The 21,623-nt window shown below is 38.4% G+C and overlaps 1 protein-coding gene and 1 long non-coding RNA gene across 12 annotated transcripts in view; one reads left to right on the top strand and one right to left on the bottom strand.

Moving 5' to 3' along the window:
• ZFP1 (ZFP1 zinc finger protein) overlaps positions 1 to 21,623 on the bottom strand; it is a 38,140-nt gene that overhangs the window by 2,592 nt on the left and 13,925 nt on the right. For 3 of the 10 annotated variants that reach the window (XM_067720678.1, XM_067720680.1, XM_067720679.1), the window contains one exon: positions 1,579 to 1,705. In XM_067720678.1, the coding sequence (XP_067576779.1) occupies positions 1,579 to 1,705 (127 nt within the window). Of the gene's footprint in view, positions 1 to 23; positions 122 to 395; positions 1,546 to 1,578; positions 1,706 to 21,623 lie in introns of those variants that run through there. The other 7 variants (XR_010939291.1, XM_067720684.1, XM_067720682.1 and 4 more) reach the window with 7 other exon arrangements.
• LOC137215441 (uncharacterized) overlaps positions 1 to 21,623 on the top strand; it is an 82,248-nt gene that overhangs the window by 49,927 nt on the left and 10,698 nt on the right. The window contains exon 5 of one of the 2 annotated variants that reach the window (XR_010939294.1): positions 2,968 to 3,511. The exons of the other annotated variant lie outside the window; for it this stretch is intronic. This is a non-coding gene — a long non-coding RNA (uncharacterized lncRNA). Of the gene's footprint in view, positions 1 to 2,967; positions 3,512 to 21,623 lie in introns of those variants that run through there. 2 annotated transcript variants of the gene reach the window in all.

Genomic DNA, 21,623 nt, shown 5'->3' with positions numbered 1-21,623 from the left:
ACAATGTTACGGAATGTGAAGACTCCACAAATGTTCCATTGTAGGGCTACCTCTTTAGTTTGGGACCCAGTCTTCCAGTATAAAAAAGTCCCCAGTTCCAAGTGCTCCTAGCTCTTAAACTCTGAAAGAAAAAGACAAAGCCTGTGGCAAAATGGGCACAAATAGCACTGCCAGATTACAAAACGGCCTTAAAAGTGGGTGAAGGGAAATAAATAAGAACAAATGATGTAAGAAGGCTGGCAATTCCAGAGACAAAGTCTATTTGGTGTCCTCAAGGACACCAGTTGGTACAGACCAAGAAAATAAGGAGATGTTAAGGGAAAAAACCCAGGCAGGTCTAAGTTGAGCAGCCAACACTGAGACTCTGAATTACTGTGGTCGGATGGCCACCTCACCTACATGCTCGAGGCTCCTTCCCCTTTTCTCTCCTTCTTTCATCTGCACCAATAACATCCTAAAGGCAACCTTTCTCACAGGTTTGCAGAGAGAACCCTATGCAGAGCTCCAAATCTCCCAAGTAGGACTTTTCCAAGTGGAAGGCAAAATCCAGAAATTCATAGATTCTGTAGGAAATACAAAATGGATCTGATATTTTTGACAGAATTGCTCACTGCTACTGCGGGTTGCACTACTTTTTCTATCGAAGTTGTTGGAAAGTGTTTCCATCACTGTATCCTGTATTTCTCCTTTTCATGTGTTTAATTTCTTCCTCAAACCAATCTCGTCCCTGCTTTTATTTGAAGGAATCTTAAGGATCAAATTTACCCGGCCTCAAGCTATGCTTTAAGAACCTTTACTCTGATCTCTGTATTACTGGTTATTCCTGACTCTTGTGATCCTGCTGCCATTTGTATCACTCTTGTACTGAAAAGTTTGTATTTTCCTTGAGGCCACTAAACCAATTCCCATGACCTAAAATATAGAAGTCACCATTCTGGCTAAGTGAGAATACTAATGAAAGAGGAACTAATCACAGAACAAAGGTTTAAAACATGTTAGGCAAGAATCAAGGCTTGAGTGTGAGAGGTGAAAAGCTATAGAAATTAAACAGGGAAAACGTTAAGCAGCAATAGACTGGTATCTGGAGGTATGACTCAGGACATGAGGTGCACAAGTCATCTGTTCTCAGCTACCTCTAAAGGTTTAGGGATTTGAAAAATAGATTCCTAAAAAATATTTCAAAGATACCAACCCATTCATAATCTCTAGGATATTACTTCCACTGGCTTCTATCTGATTCTCCTTCCGACCTTCCACATCTTCCCTAGAAAGTTGTGAACTGGAAATTCTAACTCTGGTATCCATAACTCTTCTCACTGATCCAACATGAAAATCTGGTTTGATAATATCAGAGAACTTGATAATGGAACACAGCTCCTAACTGCTTGGACTTCAGAAAGCCTGAAAATAAAGAAGGTAGAACTTCAGAGTCTGCACTCTCTCTCAGCTTAAATACATGAAGCTTGACACCAAAACCATTTAGCAATTCAGAATCTTATAATTTTTGGTAACTGAGAAAGGACCTAAACACTACTAGGCAACATTGAACTACGAACTACACCTGAAAGCTGTCCTTACCCACTGATAGTAAGTTGCTGTAATTCTCCAGCATCACGTCCATGTAGAGGATCCTCTGGGAGGGGTCCAGTTGCTCCCATTCCTCCTGGGTGAAGTCCACAGTCACATCCGTAAATGATACTGATCCCTGAAATGGCATATTGCTATTCATTCTGAAATGATCAGCATTTGGTGATGCAGGAAGGACATATGAAAACTTACTCTTACCATGTTGTAAAAGAATCATTCATTTAAAAAAACTCACATGTGATACCAACTGTTTTGTCATGTCTCCAAAAAATATTTTTATAAATAGTTAAAGCATTTATTCAGATTCCCCTGTATCTCTGGTGCTGTCATATTAAGCAGGTATTTAAGATTACTAAAACATTGTTTCTCCTCTGAAGATGTACATATGAAGACAGTTACATAAACATTATTATGCAGTATATAATGTTACCAGTTAGTGATGATGCTCATATAGGTATTATTTTTGTGGTCTCAAACTACACAATATTAAAGAGTTAATTAAAGCTTTGAATATTTAAAGGCAGAAGATGAAATCCCAATTATAAGATAAAATATCAGGCATAAATAAAGATCGCTCTACCATATCCAAGCCATAAAAAGGGTAGAAAAGCAAAAACAAACAAGTGAGACTACATCAAACTAAAAAGCTTTTGCACAGCAAAGGAAACAATCAACACAGTGAAAAGGCAAAACCTACCAAATGGGAGAAAATATTTGCAAATCATATATCTGCTAAGGGGTTAATATATAGCAAAGAAAAAAATAAAACCCAATCCAATTAAAAAATGGGCAGAGGAGGGCTTCCCTGGTAGCGCAGTGGTTGAGAGTCCGCCTGCCGATGCAGAGGACAGGGGTTCGTGCCCCGGGCCGGGAAGATCCCACATGCCGCGGAGCGGCTGGGCCCGTGAGCCATGGCCGAGCCTGTGCGTCCGGAGCCTGTGCTCCGTAACGGGAGAGGCCACAGCAGTGAGAGGCCCGCGTACTGCAAAAAAAAAAAAAAAAAAAAGGCAGAGGAGATAGATAGACATTTTTCCCAAGAAGACATACAAATGGTCAACAGGTACAGGAGGTGTTCAAAATCACTAATTACCAGGGAAATACAAATCAAAACCACAGTGAAATAATATCACCACACCTGTAAGAAAGGCTATTATAAAAAAAGACATTTACAACTATTTACACATCACTTATATTGTACTAGGTACTTTAAGTAATCTAGAGATAGTTTAAAGTATAAGGGAGGATGTATATGGGTTATATGCAAATACTATGCCTTTTATGTAAGGGACTTGAGTATCTGCATATTTTGGTATCCATGGGGGGCCCCGGAACCAACACCCCTAGGATACTGAAGGATGACTATCCCCATGTTCATTTCAGCATTATTTACAAAAGTCACATACGGAAACAACCTAAGTATCCACGGATGGAATATTCAGCCATAAAAAAGAAGGGAGTCTTGCTATTTGCAACAACATGGATGGACCTTGAGGGAATTATGCTATATGAAATAAGTCAGACGGAGAAAGACAAAAACCGTATGATCTCAATTCTATGTAGAATCTAAAAAAAAGAAAAACAAGCACATAGATACAGAGAACAGATTGGTGGTTGCCAGAGGCTGGAGAGTGGAGGTAGGAGAAATGCATGAAAGGGGCCATAAGGTACAAACTTTTAGTTACAAAGTAAGTCATGTAATGTACAGTATGAGGACTGTAGTTAATAATACTGTATTGCAGATTTGAAAGTTGCTAACAGATCTTGAAAGTTCTTACCATAAAAAAAATTATAACTGGTGATGATGGATGTTAACTAGACTTATTGTGGTGATCACTTCACAGTACACACAGATATCAAATAATGTACAACTGAAACTAAAAATGTTATGTCAATTATACCTCAATAAAAAATAATTAAAAGTTAAGTCTATTACTTTTAATAAAAAAATATCCACAGCAGCAGTTTACATAAGAGCCCTAAACTGTAAAAACAAACATTCATCAATAGATTAATTTGTCGTGGTACATTAAAACAATCAGTACTATAAAGCAATGAAAAGGAACTAATTCCAGCTACAGAGGGAAGATTTCACAAGGGTTTCAAGAATGCTGGCTAATTTTCATTTCTTGGTCTGAATGTATATATGACACTTTTCACTACAGTAAACAATCCGCATGGAACAAAAGACATGCTGAAGCATATAAATGTGAAGAGTCATGAGCTAGAAAACCAAGACTGTAATGAAAACCAAGAAGAGTTATAAGGAAAAAAACTGAAGACCATTTGATAACTTTCAAAAATCATCTACATTCACTTGGCCACAGGATAAGTATAATAAGAACTTTTGCATCGCTGCCAGACCAACAAGGGTTAATAAACCTGTGGCACACCATTCTGGCTCAAGTTACAATGATTTAGAAATGACTCTACCATCAAATATGAAAATATTTTGTATTTTTTCTCACAATGCTGTTTTCCATACTCTATACAAACAAAAAACCTCCAAAAATTAGAGATACAACACAATTCTGATAGTATAGGACTAAAAGGGATGTCAAACATGACTGTCCTCAAAGAATTACTTTTGTCAATGACAGACGCAGTTCTGATGGAATCAATTTGGTGTTCAGAGCACAAATCCTATGGCCACGAGTAGAGGTGTATTTAGTGTATTCGACACCCAGAGCAGACCTCAACACTTCAAACTGTTAAACGTCTAAAATCTTCACCTACGAATTTACTTCTGAGTACAAGAATCCTCTTTAACCTATTCACATTCCCTGTCTACTGAATCCATGTAACTGTCCTCTTCAGTTATGACCTCCAGTTCCTTAACCGCTCCTTTTTCCAAATACCTCCAAAATCTACATTACGCTTGTCACCATCTTTAAAATACATGCCCCAGTCAGTGACTTTCCACCATCTCCCACTCATAACTCGTAGCCTCAGGAAAAGTCACAGAAAGTAAGAAAAAAATGAGGTAAAGGTCTGAGCACTACAAATGACCTAGTTATATTGCACAAATTTTCAGGTAACCCAATAGTATTATTTTAGGACATCTTACAGGAATCTTTAGCCACATGGCATGGGAGCAGAGAATGCCAGTGGTGGGTCATCTATGCCTGAGATCAATGATATTGAGGTCAACAATCATGGAGTCAAGATTTTCCCAGCAGTAAATATTTATTCCCACTTTCAGATCACTTCTGAAATTATAGCTTTAAAAATAGGAACACTAGGAAATTTCCCAGGGACTAAATTAAGTACTAAGGACACAAGACCCAAGACCACTCTTCACCCTTATAGGCAAGCTATAGAACCCGTCAAGTCTTATCTTTGCTTCCTCTTTCCACTGCCACCCCAGCTATTACAAAAGCTTCCTAACTCTTATTTCCTGTCTCCTCTCATTCTCATCTACTCCACATTATAAAGCTAACGTGATTTTTCTAAAGTATAGCTCTACTCATACAATTACCTTGATTAGAAACATCATCCATTATGTCTTGAAATAAACTATGACTGCCTAGCATTCAACACCATTCAAATTCCTCTTCCATCCCTCTCTCCCCTGACTCCCCCTCTATGCACAGGTCCTCCCACTTAGGACACATCACAGATCACTTAGATGTGATCTTCCATAATTTGAGTCCCTACTCTCTTTTAAACCTGGAGTACTTTATTTGTATGTCTCTTGTGGCATATATTTCACTCTGCTTTCTTTTTTCTTTCCTTTTTTAAAAAATGTGCCCTATTTCTTTTACTCTCCCCATTAGATGTTATGATTTTTTAGACCAGAAATTGTATCTCTGTATTTCTGTTAGCACAAAATACATGAGTACAAGTTAGGGACTCAAATAAAATAAAATAAAACAAAAAGAATTCTAATTGGGGACTTCCCTGTTGGCGCAGTGGTTAAGAATCCGCCTGCCAGTGCAGGGGACACGGGTTCGAGCCCTGGTCCGGGAAGATCCCACATGCTGTGGAGCAACTAAGCCTGAGTACCATAACTACTGAGCCTGCGCTCTAGAGCCTGTGAACCACAAATACTGAGCCCACGTGTCACAACTACTGAAGCCCGCGTGCCTAGAGCCTGTGCTCTGCAACAAGAGAAGCCACCGCAATGAGAAGCCTGCATACCACAACAAAGAGCAGCCCCCGCTCACCGCAACTAGAGAAAGCCTGCGTGTAGCAACAAAGACCCCACACAGCCAAAAATAAATAAATAAACTTATAAAAAACAAAAAACAATACTAACTGAATGGTGCTCAGTATTCAAATTTTTCTCCCACTATTTTCTTGCTTCCTGAAGAGCCATGCCACACAATTCCTATAGCAATATCCTAAGTAGCTAGCTAAAATAATATAGCATCTGAACTGTACTCAGATTATACAAAAAAATTTGGTAATATCTGGTAAATCCTAAAATGTGGCTTATTTTCCTGAGATGTCATGCATGCCCTAGTATGCTTGTCTCTTCATTAAAAATGCTTTTTATTGTTTGTAATCTACATTACAAACAATAATAACAATTGGGAATACAATTGATTCCCAGATCAATTCTGGCTGAACTTGCTCTTGACAATTTATTTGCATTTTGGTATTGGTCTTATTAGTGGTAATTTAGCTCTTCAGCATCCAGGATATGGTCACTCTATTCATGGAGTAAGTATAAGTAAAATCATCACTACACTGTCAGTACAATGTAAGTAGAGACACAATGTGACTCATCATCACAGAGGCATAAGTCATGGGCTAAATAACCTTTCACAAAAGAAAGGAACAGCCCAGCCGTAAAACTGAGTAGAAAAAAAAAATCTTAGAAAATATATATAATTGGATTTAATAGCAGGTTAGATTCAACTGAAGAGATGATTAGTAAACCTGATGATAGATCAGTGAGAAATATCCAGACTGAAATAGAAAAAGAACAAAGGATGGAAAACACATCAAAATGCCTAAGAGATACGTGGCACAAAGTAAAGGTCTAATATACTTGCAACTGGAGCCCCAGTAAGAGAAGCAAGATGCAACAGAAACATATTTGAAGAGATAATGGCTGAGAATTTTCTGGAAGAGCTCACATCAGACTATAGAATACCTCTAACCCCAGGAATAAATATAAAGAAAACCACATTTAGGCACATCATAAAAAAACTAACAATCTCAGAAGAAAAAAAATACATTGTTTTCTGTTGTTTCAATACAAACACTGGAAGCCGGAAAGTAACAGAATACCCTCAAAGCGCTCATAATACTAGAATGTGAGTTGGCAAATATTTTCTATACAGGGCCAATTAGTAAATATTTTAGGTTTTGTAGACAGTATGTAGCCTCAACTACAACTAATCAAGTTGGCTGTTTTACCACGAAAGTAGGCACAGACAATATGTAAACAAATGGACATGGCTGTGTTCCAATAAAACTTGATCTAGGGACACTGAGATTTGAAAACATTTCATAAAAGATTAAGACCTTCAGAGAAGTGTAAAAACAACAACAAAAACCACAACATACTTTTTACAAGAGACAAACTTAAATAACACAAAGCTTGAAAATAAAAGGCATTGTAACGGCTAGCCCAGGAACATCACTAATTAGTTAAAACAAAATTCTAAAAATATGTATATACCATGATCCTCAAATTCTACTTAATGAATATAAAAATATCAGAAAAGAGAACTGGCTACCTCTAAAGTGAGGAGACTGGCTTTAATAGTCAAAAAGATTTTAGCATTGAGTGAGGTGACCTAATACCAGCAGTGACAGCATGCTAGGAGGGCAGAACCATGATATAGTGAGAGAGAGTAAGAGACAGAATTCATGTATGAATTGTGTAACAAACAGGAAAAAACATATTATGTGTGGAGGCAAATAAGCCAAGATGATAAATACTGACTACTGGATGGTGTAACTGGTTGATAGTTATTAGACTGAACTGTATTGCAAGTGATGACATTCAACTATTTGGACATACAAAAATGGCAATTTCATATAGCTCAACCTAATATGCTTTTATCTGTATTTCTGTGCATTTTCATACTTAACAGAATCAAACCAAACACAGGTAAGTGACAAACTTCCTTGGAGCTCAACCCAAAGAAAATGGTAAGAAAAAATAAAAAATAGTAAAAAGAAAGAAAAATAAAAATATTTTATGAATTACTAGGCAAACAGGAAGAGAAATCAGAAAAATTTAGAACCCTGGGAAAAAGGAGAAAAGCCTGTAAGTTTCAGGAGAGAACTGAACAGGTCACATTCTGATAAATAGACAGGACTTTGTACTTGTTGAAATACAACACCAAAAAGCAATGACTTCAAAATTCTGAAAGAAGAAAACAACAAAAGCTGGGCAAATAAATAAAACAGTTTGCAGCTTAAAACAGAAAGCAACCACTGCAGGGCTACAATTATTGAAAAGATGGGTGAGCATGAAGGGAACTAAACATTCACACCAATGATAAAAGTGCTGAAAGGCAAAAATGATCAATCTTGAGTTTTATATCCAGCAAAATGTCCCTAAAGATATTTTCTAGACTATGGCACAGAGAAATAGAAATCAAGCAGAAAGTGACAGTATTGCTGCATGGAATAAATAAAAATTGGATTTGGGTCTGCAAAACAACTGGGATTTGGGGGCAGAGTAATGGAGATAGGAAGCCATAGAGAAGGGGCTCTAAAATTCTGCATAAAAATTCACCTCAGGGCTTCCCTGGTGGTGCAGTGGTTGAGAGTCCGCCTGCCGATGCAGGGGATACAGGTTCGTGCCCCGGTCTGGGAAAATCCCACATGCCACGGAGCGGCTGGGCCCGTGAGCCATGGCCGTAGAGCCTGCGCATCTGGAGCCTGTGCTCTGCAACGGAAGAGGCCACAACAATGAGAGGCCCGTGTACCGCAAAAGAAAAAAAAAAAATTCACCTCAGATCTTTGGCTGGCTCCTAACATGTGCAGGTGGAAGGCAAGCCTCCAGGAGAACTAGCAGAGTATAGCAGTTTTGTTCCACCAGATAGTTAAGTTATTGGCAGAATAAAACTTTACATTCTTTAGAGGGAATTATGCACCATACAACATGTCCAACACACAAAAATTACTAGACATGCAAAAAAATCAAAAAGCAATTAAAAGACAAAAAACCAAGAAATAGTCAAGAACAGACACAGCGATAATTCATGTATTAGAGTTAGCATACAAAAAGTTCAGATTAACTGTACAGTAATATGTTAAAAATATAGAAAAAAATAAACAATGCAGTGAAAATATGGAAATATTTCAAAAAAACTGGAATCTACAAAAAGAAAGCAAATGGACATCGTAGAACTGCAAAATGTAGTTTTTAACTGAAATTAAAAACTCATTGTATAGTCTTAAGAGTAGACTAGACCCAGCAGAAGATAAGAATTATGAATTTGAAGACAGGTAAATAGAAGATATTCAAACTGAAGCAGAAGAGAAAAAAATGGGGGGAAAGACAAAGCATTAACAAGATGTGAAGCATGGCCATAAAAGTCTAATGCACCATTCCTTAAAATGCTAAAAGGAAAAACAAAAAAGGATAATGTGTAGTCCCAGAAGAAGAGGAAAAAAGAATGGGACAGAAACAATATTTGAAGAAATAATAGCTGAGAATATTCCAAATTTGATAAAAGGCAACGACCACAAACCTAAGAAACTCAGTAAAGCCCAAGCAGAATAAATACAAAGAAAATTATACCTAAATACATCACATTCAAACTGCTGAGTGTCAGAGAAAGAATATCTTAAAAGAAGCCAGAGGGGGACTTCCCTGGCAGTCCAGTGGTTAAGACTCTGTGCTTCCACTGCAGGGGGGGTGCAGGTTCGATCTCTGGCCAGGGAACTAACATCCTGCATGCTGCACAGTGTGGCCAAAAGAAAGAAGAAAAAAAAGACGCACTTCCTTTAGGGAAGAACAATAAAAATGAAGAATTATTTCTTAATGGAAACCACACAGGTGAGACAGAAATGGAATTCATGTTTAAAGTACTGAAACAAAAATTAACCCTAGAATTCTATGCCCAGGGAAAATACTTTTCAAAATAAAGGCATACACAGATAAACAAAAGCTTTAAGAATTCACTGCGGTATACTGATTTCTGGTCTTGGATTGTAGTGAGATGGTATAATCCTAATTTGAGGTTATTACTACAGTATAGAAACTGTAATCCCTAGAGAAACCATTTTCTTAAAAAAAGAAACACACAAAGGAAAAAAGACACATATAGCACAGATGAAAAACAAACAGCAAGATGACAGACTTAAATCCAACTGTATAATGAACTTAATTACAGACAAAATAATAGGTCAATTAAAAGATGGTCAGGCAGGATAAAAACTATGACCCAACCATATGTTACTTAGAGGTAAGAAACACACTATAAATATAAGAACACAAATAGGTTGAAGCAAAAAAAATGGAAAAGATATACCATGAAAATGCTAATCATAAAAAGGTAGATATACAGCCTGTGACTCTAGAGGCAGGGATGCCTGGACAAGATGGTGGAGTAGAAGGACCTGACCTCACCTCCTTTCACGGAAACACCAAAATCACAGCTAACTGCTGAACAACCACTGACAAAAAAGGACTGGAACCTACCAAAAAAGATATTCTACTTCCAAAGACAAAGAAGAAGCTGCAACGAGACAGTAGGGGGGGGTGCATTCCTGATACAATCAAATCCCATAGCTGCCAGGTGGGCGACCCACAAATTGGAAAATATATTCACAAAGATTCTCCCACAGGAGTGAGAGTTCTGAGTCCCATGACAGGGTCCCCGGTCTGGGGGTCTGGATTGGGAGGAGGAGCCCTGAGAGCATCTGGCTTTGAAGGCCAGTGGGGCTTGATTGCTGGAAATCCACAGGACTGGGGGAAACAGAAATATCACTCTTGGAGGGCACACACAAGGTTTCGTGTGCACACCAGGACCTGGGGAAAAAGCAGTGACTTCATAAGAGCCTCAGAGACCTACTTGCTGGTCTTGGAGAGTCTCCTGGGGAGGTGGGGGGCAGCTGTGGCTCACTGCAAGGACAAGGACACTGGTGGTGGAGAAACTGAGGAGTATTCATTGACGTGAGCTGTCTTGGAGGCCAACATTTTGACACCAAGACCTGGCCCCACCAGATAGCCCAAAGGCTCCAGTGCTGGGACACCACAGGACAACCAACCAACAGGGTGGGAACACAGCCCCATCCATCAGCAGTCAGGCTACTTAAAAGTCTTCTAAACCCACAGCTGCCTATAGACATGCCCCTTGACATGGCCCTGCCCACCAGATAGATAAGACCCAGCCCCACCCACCAGTGGGAAGGCACCAGACCCTCCCAACAGGAAGCCTGCACAAGCCTCTTAGACCAGCCTCATCCACCAGGGGGCAGACATCAGAAACAAGAGGAGCTACAATCCTGCAGGCTGTGCAATGCAAAAATAGAAAGTTAAAGAAAACAAGATGGCAGAGAAATATGTTCCAGAAGAAGGAACAAGATAAAAAAGAACAACTAAGTGAAGTGGAGACAGGCAATCTACCTGAAAAAGAATTCAGGGTAATGACAGTAAAGATGATCCAAGATATGGGAAAGAGAATTGAGACACAGACTGAAAAGATACAAGAAATGCTTAACAAAAAGCTAGAAAATTTAAAAAACAGAGATGAACAATACAATAAGAGAAATGAAAAACACACTAGAAGGAATCAATAGCAGAATACATGAGGCAGAAGAACAGATAAGTAACCTGGAAGACAGAATGGTGGAAATCACTGTCATGGAACACAATAAAGAAAAAAATGAAAAAAAAACTGACAACAGTTTAAGACACACCTAGGGACAACATTAAATGCACCAACATTCACATTATAGGGGTTCCAGAAGGAGAGGAGAGAAAGGGCCTCGAAAGTATTTGAAATAATAGCTGAAAACTTCCCTTACATGGGAGAGGAAGCACAGAGTCTAGGAAGCACAGAGAGTCCCAGGCAGGATAAACCCAAGGAGGAACATGCCAAGACACATACTAATCGAACTGGCAAAAATTGAAGGCAAAGAGAAAATATTAAAAGCAACAAGGGAAAAGTAACAAATTATATACAAGGGAATCCCCATAAAGTTATCAGCTGATTTTCCAGCTGAAACTCTGCAGCCCAGAAGGGAGTGGCATGATACATTTAAAGTGATGAAAGGGAAAAACCTAGAACCAGAAATACTATACCCAGTAAGGATCTCATTCAGATTCAATGGAGAAATTGAAAGCTTTACAGCAGGCAAAAGCTAAGAGAATTCAGCACCACCAAAAGGTCTTCACAACAAATGCTAAAGGAACTTCTCTAGGCGGGAAAGAAAAACCCACACCTAGAAACCAGAAAATTACAAATGGCAAAGCTCACCAGTAAAGGCAAACATAAAGGTAGGAAATCATCCACACAAAAATATGCTATCAAAACCAGCAACAGTTAGAAGAGAAGTACAAATGTAGCGTATTGGGAATATACTTGAAATTAAAAGACCAGCAACTTAAAAACAATTTTGTATACATATAGACTGATACATCAAAATCTTTTGTACCCACAAACCAAAAATCTACAATAGATATACACACAAAAAAGAATCCAAACACAACACTAAAAATAGTCACCAAATCACAAGAGAAGAGCACAAAAGAGGAAGAGAAGAAAAAAGACCTAAGAAAACAACCCCCAAACAACAAAAAGGCAATAAGGACATACATATCAGTAATTATCTTAAATTTAAATGAATTAAACGCTCCATCCAAAAGACACAGACTGGCTGAATAGCTACAAAAACAAGACATGTATATATGCTGTCTACAAGAGACCCACTTCAGATGTAGGGACACATACAGACTATAAGTGAGGGGATGCAAAAAAGTATTCCATGCAAATGGAAATCAAAAGAAAGCTGGAGTAGCAATACTTATATCAGACAAACTAGACTTTAAAATAAAGAATGTTACAAGAGACAAAGAAGGACGTACATAATGATCAAGAGATCAATCCAAAAAGAAGATATAACAATTGCAAACACATATGCGTCCAACCTAGAAGCACCTCAATATATACAGCAAATTACTAACAGCCATAAAAGGAGAAATCAACAGTAACACAGTAATAGTGAAGGACTTGAACACCCCACTTACATCAATGGACAGATCATCCAGACAAAATCCATAAGGAAACACAGACCTTAAATGACACATTAGACCACATGGACTTATTGATATTTATAGAGCATTCCATCCAAAAGTAGCAGAATACACTTTCTTCTCAAGTGCACGTGGAACATTCTCCAGGATAGATCACATGCTGGAGGCAAAGCGAGCCTCAGTAAATTTAAGAAAATTGAAATCATATCAAACATCTTTTCTGAACACAACACTATAAGATTAGAAATCAACTACAAGAAAAAAACTGTAAAAAACACAAACACGTGGAGGCTAAACAATATGCTACTAAACAACAAATGGATCACTGAAGAAATCAAAGAGGAAATCAAGAAAAACCCAGAGACAAATTAAGACAAAAGCATGACAATCCAAAACCTATGGGACAAAACAAAAGCAGTTCTAAGAAGGAAGTTTATAGCAAAGCATTCTCACCTCAAGAAACAAGAGAAATCTCACAAAAACAACCTAACCTTACACCTAAAGAAACTAGAGAAAAAAACAACAAACAAAACACAGAATTAGCAGAAGGAAAGAAATCATAAAGATCAGAGCAAAATAAATGCAATAGAGACAAAGAAAATTAAAGAAAAGATCAATGAAACTAAAAGCTGTTTCTCTGAAAAGGTAAACAAAATTGATAAACCTTTAGCCAGATTCATCAAGAAAAAAAAAGGAGAGTGCTCAAATCAATAAAATTAGAAATGAAAAAGTTACAACAGACACCACAAAAATACAAAGGCTCATAAGAGACTATTGCAAGCAACTATACGCCAATAAAATGGACAACCTAGAAGAAATGGACAAACTCTTAGAAAGGTACAACCTTCAAGACTGAACCAGGAAGAAATACAAAACATGAACAGACCAATCACAAGTACTGAAATTGAAACTGTGATTTAAAAAATTCCAATAAACAAAAGTTCAGAACCAGATGGTTGCACAGGCAAATTCTATCAAACATTAAGAGTTAACATCTATCCTGAAACTCTTCCAAAAAATTGCAGAGGAAGGAACACTCCCAAGCTCATTCTACAAGGCCACCATCACCCTGATACCAAAACCAGACAAAGATACCACAAAAAAAAGAAAACTACAGGCCAGTATCACTCATGAACATAGATGCAAAAATTCAACAAAACAGTAGCAAACCAAATCCAACAATACATTAAAAGGATCATGATCAAGTGGGATTTATCCCAGGGATGCAAGGATTTTTCAATATCTGCAAACCACTGAATTAACAACCTGAAGAATATGCCACATTAACAACTTGAAGAATAAAAACCACATTATCTCAATAGATGCAGGAAAAGGGACTTCCCTGGTGGTCTAGAGGTTAAGACTTTGCCTTCCGATGCAGGGGGTGCAGGTTCAATCCCTGGTTGGGAAGCTAAGATCCTACATGCTTTGTGGCCACAAAACAAACAAAAAACATAAAAAACAGAAGCAGTATTGTAACAAATTCAATGAAGACTTTAAAAATGGTCCACATTAAAAAAAACCAAACAAAAAACAAACTGAAAAAAAAATAGATGCAGAAAAAGCTTTTGACAAAATTCAACACCCATTTATGATAAAAATCTCTCCAGAAAATGGGCATAGAGGGAACCTACCTCAACATAATAAAGGCCATATACGACACACCCACAGCTAACATCATTCTCAATGGTGAAAAACTGAAAGCATTTCTTCTAAGATCAGGAACAAGACAAGGATGTCCACTCTCGCCACTATTATTCAACATAGTTTTGGAAGTCCTAGTCCCAGAAATAGGAGAATAAAAAGAAATAAAAGGAATCCACATTGGAAAACAAGAAGTAAAACTGTCACTGTTTGCAGATGACATTATACTATACTTAGAAAATCCTAAAAATGCTACTGGAAAACTACTAGAGCTCATCAATGAATCTGGTAAAGTTGCAGGATACAAAATTGATACACAGAAATCTATTGCATTCCTATACACTAAAAACGAAAGATCACAAAGAGAAATTAAGGAAACAATTCCATTTACCATCTCATCAAAAAGAATAAAATACCTAGGAATAAACCTACCTAAGGAGGCAAAAGACCTGTATTGAGAAAACTGTAAGATACTGATGAAAGGAATCAAAGATGACACATATGGAGAGATATACCATGGTCTTGGAGTGGAAGAATCAATACTGTCAAAATGACCATACTACATAAAGCAATCTACAGATTCAACACAATCCTTATCAAATGACCAATGGCATTTTTTCACAGAAGTAGGAAAAAATTTTTTTAAATTTGTATGGAAACACAAAAAGACCCAGAATAGGGCTTCCCTGGTGGCGCAGTGGTTGCGAGTCCGCCTGCCGATGCAGGGGACACAGGTTTGTGCCCCGGTCTGGGAAGATCCCACATGCTGCATAGCGGCTGGGCCCGTGAGCCATGGCCACTAAGCCTGCGCCTCCGGAGCCTGTGCTCCACAATGGGAGAGGCCACAACAGTGAGAGGCCCGTGTACCACAAAAAAAAAAAAAAAAAAGACCCAGAATAGCCAAAACAATCCGGAGAAAGGAAAACAGAGCTGGAGGAATCAGGCTGCCTGACTTCAGACTATACTACAAAGCTACAGTAATCAAACCAGTATGGTACTGGTACAAAAACAGAAATATAGATCAGTGCAACAGGATACAAAACCCAGAGATAAACCCATGCACCTATGGCCAATTAATCTACGACAAAGGAGGCAAAAACATACAAAGGAGAAAAGACAGTCTCTTCAATAAATGGTGCTGGGAAAACTGGACAGCTACATGTAAAAGAATGACATTAGAACATTCTCTAACACCATACACAAAAACAAACTCAAAACGGATTGAAGAGCTAAATGTGAGGTCAGATACCATAAAACTCTTGGAGGAAAACAGGCAGAACACTCTGATATAAATGGCAGCAGTATCTTTTTTGATCCACCGCCTAGAGGAATGAAAATAAAACAACAATAAACAAATGGGACCTAATTAAAGTTAAAAGCTTTTGCACAGCAAAGGAAACCATAAACAAAAAGGCAACCCACAGAATGGGAGAAAATATTTGCAAACAAAGCAACCAACAAGGGATTAATCTCCAAAATATACAAACAGCTCATGCAGCTCAAGAGCAAAACAACAACCCAATCAAAGAATGGGCAGAAGAGCTAAATAGAGATATTTCCAAAGAAGACATATAAAATGCCAAAAAGCACATGAAAAAATGCTCAACATTGCTAATTATTAAAGAAATGCAAATCAAATCTACAACAAAGTATCACCTCAGAACAGTGAGAATGGCCATCATCAAAAAGTCTACAAACAACAAATGCTGGAGAGTATGTGAAGAAAAGAGAACCCTCCTACACTGCTGGTGGGAATTTTAAATTGGTACTGCCACTATGGAGAACAGCATAGACGTTCCTTAAAAAACTAAAAATAGAGCTACCACATGACCCAGCAATCCCACTCCTTGGCATATATCCAAAGAAAAGCATACTTCAAAAAGATACATGCACCCCAATGTTCACTGCAGCACTATTTACAATAGCCAAGACATGGAAGCAACCTAAGTATCCATCAACAAAGGAACTGATAAAGAAGACGTGGTACGTACACACACACACACACACACACACACACACACACACACACAGGAGTATTACTCAGCCATAAAAAATAATGAAATAATGCCATTTGAAGCAACATAGATGGATCCAAAGATTATCATACTAAGTGAAGTAAGTCAGAGAAAGAAAAATATATGATATCACACATGTAAAATCTAAAAAAATGACACAAATGAACTTATTTACAAAACAGAAAGACTCACAGACTTAGCAAACAAATTTATGGTTACCAAAGTGGAAAGGTGGGGAGAGGGATAAATTAGGAGGTTGGGATTAACATATACACACTACTCTATAACAGGGGGGCGGAGTCAAGATGGCAGTGTGGGAAGACGCAGAGTTCACATCTCCCCACAACTAGGGCACCTGCCAGACACTGGTGGGGGACCTTGACGCCCAAGGAGACAGGAGGAATGCCCAAGCAAACTGGTAGGACGTGGGGGGACTGAGGGGGGAGGAGAAGTGGAGGCCAGACAGGACCAGCACCCTGAGGGGTGGCTGAGAGTGGGAGAGGGGTTCCCATGCCTGGAAGGACCCTTGGGGGCTCAGAGCAGGGGGGAGTGTGCCCACCATTTCCCCTGCCCAATCGGCTGGGGAAGTCTGCCTGGATCTCAGGCCAGGTCCTATGCCCTCAGAGGCCCCCTCTGGGCCACATTGGTCCTAGGGGCAAGGAGGCAGGCCAGGGGAGAACAGGAGAAGCAGGAAGGAGGGGCCCTCCAGGACCAGAGGAGCAGGAGAGGAGCGGAAGGCATTGGCCCCACCTGCTCTGGCCCGGGAAGCCTGCTGAGCTCCCATGCTGGGTCCCCCACCCTCCAAAGCCCCCTCCAGGCCATGTGGGTCCTGGGGGCATAGAAAGTAAGCTGGGGGAGAACAGGAGGTTGGGGGGAGAATGCAGGTGGGAGAGGCCCTCCAGGACCAGAGGAGCAGGAGAAGAGTGGAAAGTGTGGACCCGCCCACTCAGGCCCAGGAAGCCTGCTGGGCTCCCAGGTGGGGTCCCCCACTCTCTGAGACGAGAGGCATGCCATGGCCCCTTCTGTTCCGCTGAGCTTCAGCTCCACCCCCCTACACTGCCCAGGGCCTTTTCCAGCCCTGTAGGTCCTAACCATAGGCCCCGCCTACCACACAAACCCCGCCCCTGCTTAGGCCCCACCCTCCACAGCCAAGGCCTTTTACACTTTTTTTTTTCTACTCTTTTTTACTATTGTGGTTCTGTTTTACCTTCCGGTTGTTGTTTCATCTATATTTTTATTTTCATATTCTTTCTAACATATCTATTAGTTTCCTAGTCTAAATTTATTTTTTAAACTCTTTGTTATTGGTTTTTTCTTTTTTTTCCACCATGCACAGCTTGCAGGATCTTGGTTCATTAGCTGGGGGTTGGGCCGAAGCTCCTGTGGTGGGAGCTCTGAGTCTGAATCACTGTACTGACAGAGAATGTCAGACTCCAAGGAATATTCATTGAAGTCACCTGGAGGTCATCATATCAGCACCAAGACCCAGCTCCACCCAACAGCCTACAAACTACAGTGTTGGAAGCTTCAGGCCAAACAAGCTGTAAGACAGGAACACAATCCCACCAATCAAAAAAATAAAACAAAAAGAGAGCAAAAAATTATGTCACAGATGAAGCAAGGTAAAAACCTACAAGATCAAATAAATGAAGAGGAAATACGCAATCTACCTGAAAAAGAAATCAGAGTAATGAAAGTAAAGATGATTTAGAATCTCAGAAATAAAATGGAGGCACGGACTGAGAAAATACAGGAAATGTTTAACAAAGATCTAGAAGAACTAAAGAACAAACAGAGATGAACAACACAATAACTGAAATGAAAACTACACTAGAAGGAATCTATAACAAGATCACATAGTCATTACACACTCTACTGTTCGTTTACCTTGTATTTCTCATTTATTCTCAATTCTATGAAAACTTTACATATTTAATTATCACCACTGATTGTGATGTAGCTCTCTCTTCATTATGGCTGTTTGAAGTTCAATCTCCGGGTGATTCTTCAGGAAGGCCTCAGGCTTCCTCTGAATTATTAAATGCTAATCACAGTTAAAAAAAAAAGGAATCAATAACAGAATAAAAGAGGCAGAAGAAAAAGTAAGTGAGCTGGAAGACAAAATGGAGGGAATAACTGCCAAGGAGCAGAAAAAAGAATGAAAATAACTGAAGACAATCTCAGACACCTCAGGGACAACACTAAACGCACCAACATTTGAATTACAGGGGTCCCAGAAGAAGAAGAGAAAAAGAAAGGGTCTGAGAAAATATTTGAAGAGATTTATAGTGGAAAACTTCCCTAATATGGGAAAGGAAATAGTCACCGAAGTCCAGGAAGCACAGAGAGTCCCATATAGGATAAACCCTAGGAGAAAGATACCAAGACACATTAATCAAACTAACAAAATGTAATTTAAAAAAATATTAAAAGCAGCAAGGGAAAAACAAAAAGTAACATACAAAGGAATCCCCATAAGGTTATCAGCTGATTTTTCAGCAGAAACTCTGCAGGCCAGAAGGAAGTGGTAGAATATACTTAAAGTGATGAAAGAAAAAACCTACAACCAAGATTACTCTACGCAGCAAGATCAGATTAGATGGAGATCAAAAGCTTTTCAGACAAGCAAAAGTTAAAGGAATTCAGCACCACCAAACCAGCTTTACAGCAAATGCTAAAGAAACTTCTCTAGGCGGGAAACACGAGAAGAAAAAGACCCACAAAAACAAACCCAAAACAATTAAGAAAATGGTAATAGGAACATACATATTGATAATAACCTTAAATGTAAATGGACTAAATGCCCCAACCAGAAGACACACACTGGCTGAATACATACAAAAACAAGACCCATATATATGCTGTCTACAAGAGACCCACTTCAGACCTAGGGACACATACAGACTGAAAGTGAAGGGATGGAAAAAGATATCCCATGCAAATGGAAATCAAAAGAAAGCTGGAGTAGCAATAGTCGTATCAGATAAAAGAGACAAAGGACACTACATAATGATCAAGGGATCAATCCAAGAAGAAAATATAACAATTATAAATATTTATGCACCCAACATAGGAGCACCTCAATACATAAGACAAATGTTAACAACCATGAAAGGGAAAATCGACAGTAACACAATAATAGTAGTGGATTTTAACACCCCCCTTATAACAATAGACAGATCATCCAAACAGAAAATAAATAAGGAAACACAAGCTTTAAATGACACAATAGATGAGAAAGATTTAACATTCCACCCCAAAGTGGCAGAATACACTTTTTCTCAAGTGCACACGGAACATTCTCCAGGATAGATCACATCTTGGGTCACAAATCAAGCCTTGGAAAATTTAAGAAAATTGAAATTGTATCAAGCATCTTTTCTGACCACAATGCTATGAGACTGGAAATCAATTACCAGAAAAAAACTGTAAAAACCACAAATACATGGAGGCTAAACAGTGTGCTACTATATAACCAAGAGATCACTGAAGAACTCAAAGAAAAAATTAAAAAATACACAGAAACAAATAACAATGAAAACACGACGACCAAAAACCTATGGGACGCAGCAAAAGCAGCTGTTAGAAGGAAGTTTATAGCGATTCAATCTCACCTCAACAAACAAGAAAAATCTCAAATAAATAATCTGACTCTACACTTAAAACAACTAGAGAAAGAAGAACAAAGAAAACCCCAAGTCAGTAGAAGGAAAAAAATCATAAAGATCAGAGCAGAAATTAATGAAACAGAAACACAGAAAACAATAGCAAAGATCAATAAAACTAAAAGCTGGTTCTTTGAGAAGATAAACAAAATTGATAAACCCTTACCCAGACCCACCAAGAAAAAAAGGGAGAGGATGCAATTCAATAAAATTAAAAATGAAAAAGGAGAAATCACAACTGACACCACAGAAATACAAAGGATTGTAAGAGACTACTACAAACAGCTATATGCCAATAAAATGGACAACCACGAAGAAACGGACAAATTCTTGTAAAGGTACAATTTTTCAAGACTGAACCAGGAAGAATTAGAAAATATAAACAAACCTACCACAAGTCATGAAATTGAAACTGTAATTAAAAATCTTCCAACAAACAAAAGTCCAGGACCAGATGGTTTCACAGACGATTTCTATCAAACATTTAGAGAAGAGCTAACACCAATCTTTCTCATACTCTTCCAAAAAATTGCAAGGGAAGAACACTCCCAAATTCATTCTACAAAGCCACCTTTACGCTGATACCAAAACCAGAAAAAGGTATCACAAAAAGAAGAAAATTATAGACTAATATTACTGATGAACATAGATGCAAAAATCCTGAAGAAAATACTAGCAAACAGAATCCAACAAGATATTAAAAGGATCATACAGCATGATCAAATGGGATTTATCCCAGGGATGCAAGGATTCTACAACATACAGAAATCAATCAGTATGATACACCATATTAACAAATTAAGGAATAAAAACCATAGGATCATCTCAATAGATGCAGAAAAAGCTTGTCACAAAATTCAACACCCATTTATAATAAAAACTCTCCAGAAAATGGGCATAGAGCAAACCTACCTCAACATAATAAGGGCCATATATGACAAACCCACAGCAAACATCATACTCAATGTGAAAAACTGAAAGCATTTCCACTAAGATCAGGAACAAGACAAGGATGTCCATTCTCACCACTCTTATTCAACATAGTTTTGGAAGTCATGGCCATGGCAATCAGAGAAGAATAAGAAATAAAAGGAATACAAATTGGAAAAGAAGGAGTAAAACTGTCACTGTTTGCAGATGACATGATACATACACAGAAAATCCTAAAGATGCTACCAGAAAATTACTAGAACTAATCAATGAATTTGGTAAGGATACAAAATTAATGCACAGCAATCTCTGGCATTCTTATACCCTAACACTGAAAAATCAGAAAGAGAAATTAAGGAAACACTCCCATTTACCATTGCAACAAAAAGAATAAAATACCTAGGAATAAACCTACCTAAGGAGGGGAAAGACTTGTACTTTGAAAACTGTAATACACTGATGAAAGAAACCAAAGACGACATAAACAGATGGAGAAATATACCATGTTCTTGGATTAGAAGAATCAATATTGTGAAAATGACTACACTACCAAAAGCAATCTACAGATTCAATGCAATCCCCATCAAACTACCAATGGCATTCTTCACAGAATTA

This window comes from Pseudorca crassidens, chromosome 20 (genome assembly GCF_039906515.1).
Source record: "Pseudorca crassidens isolate mPseCra1 chromosome 20, mPseCra1.hap1, whole genome shotgun sequence".
Lineage (NCBI taxonomy): Eukaryota > Metazoa > Chordata > Mammalia > Artiodactyla > Delphinidae > Pseudorca > Pseudorca crassidens.
Note: the sequence above shows the minus strand (reverse complement) of the source record. Positions and strands in the feature narration are given on the sequence as shown.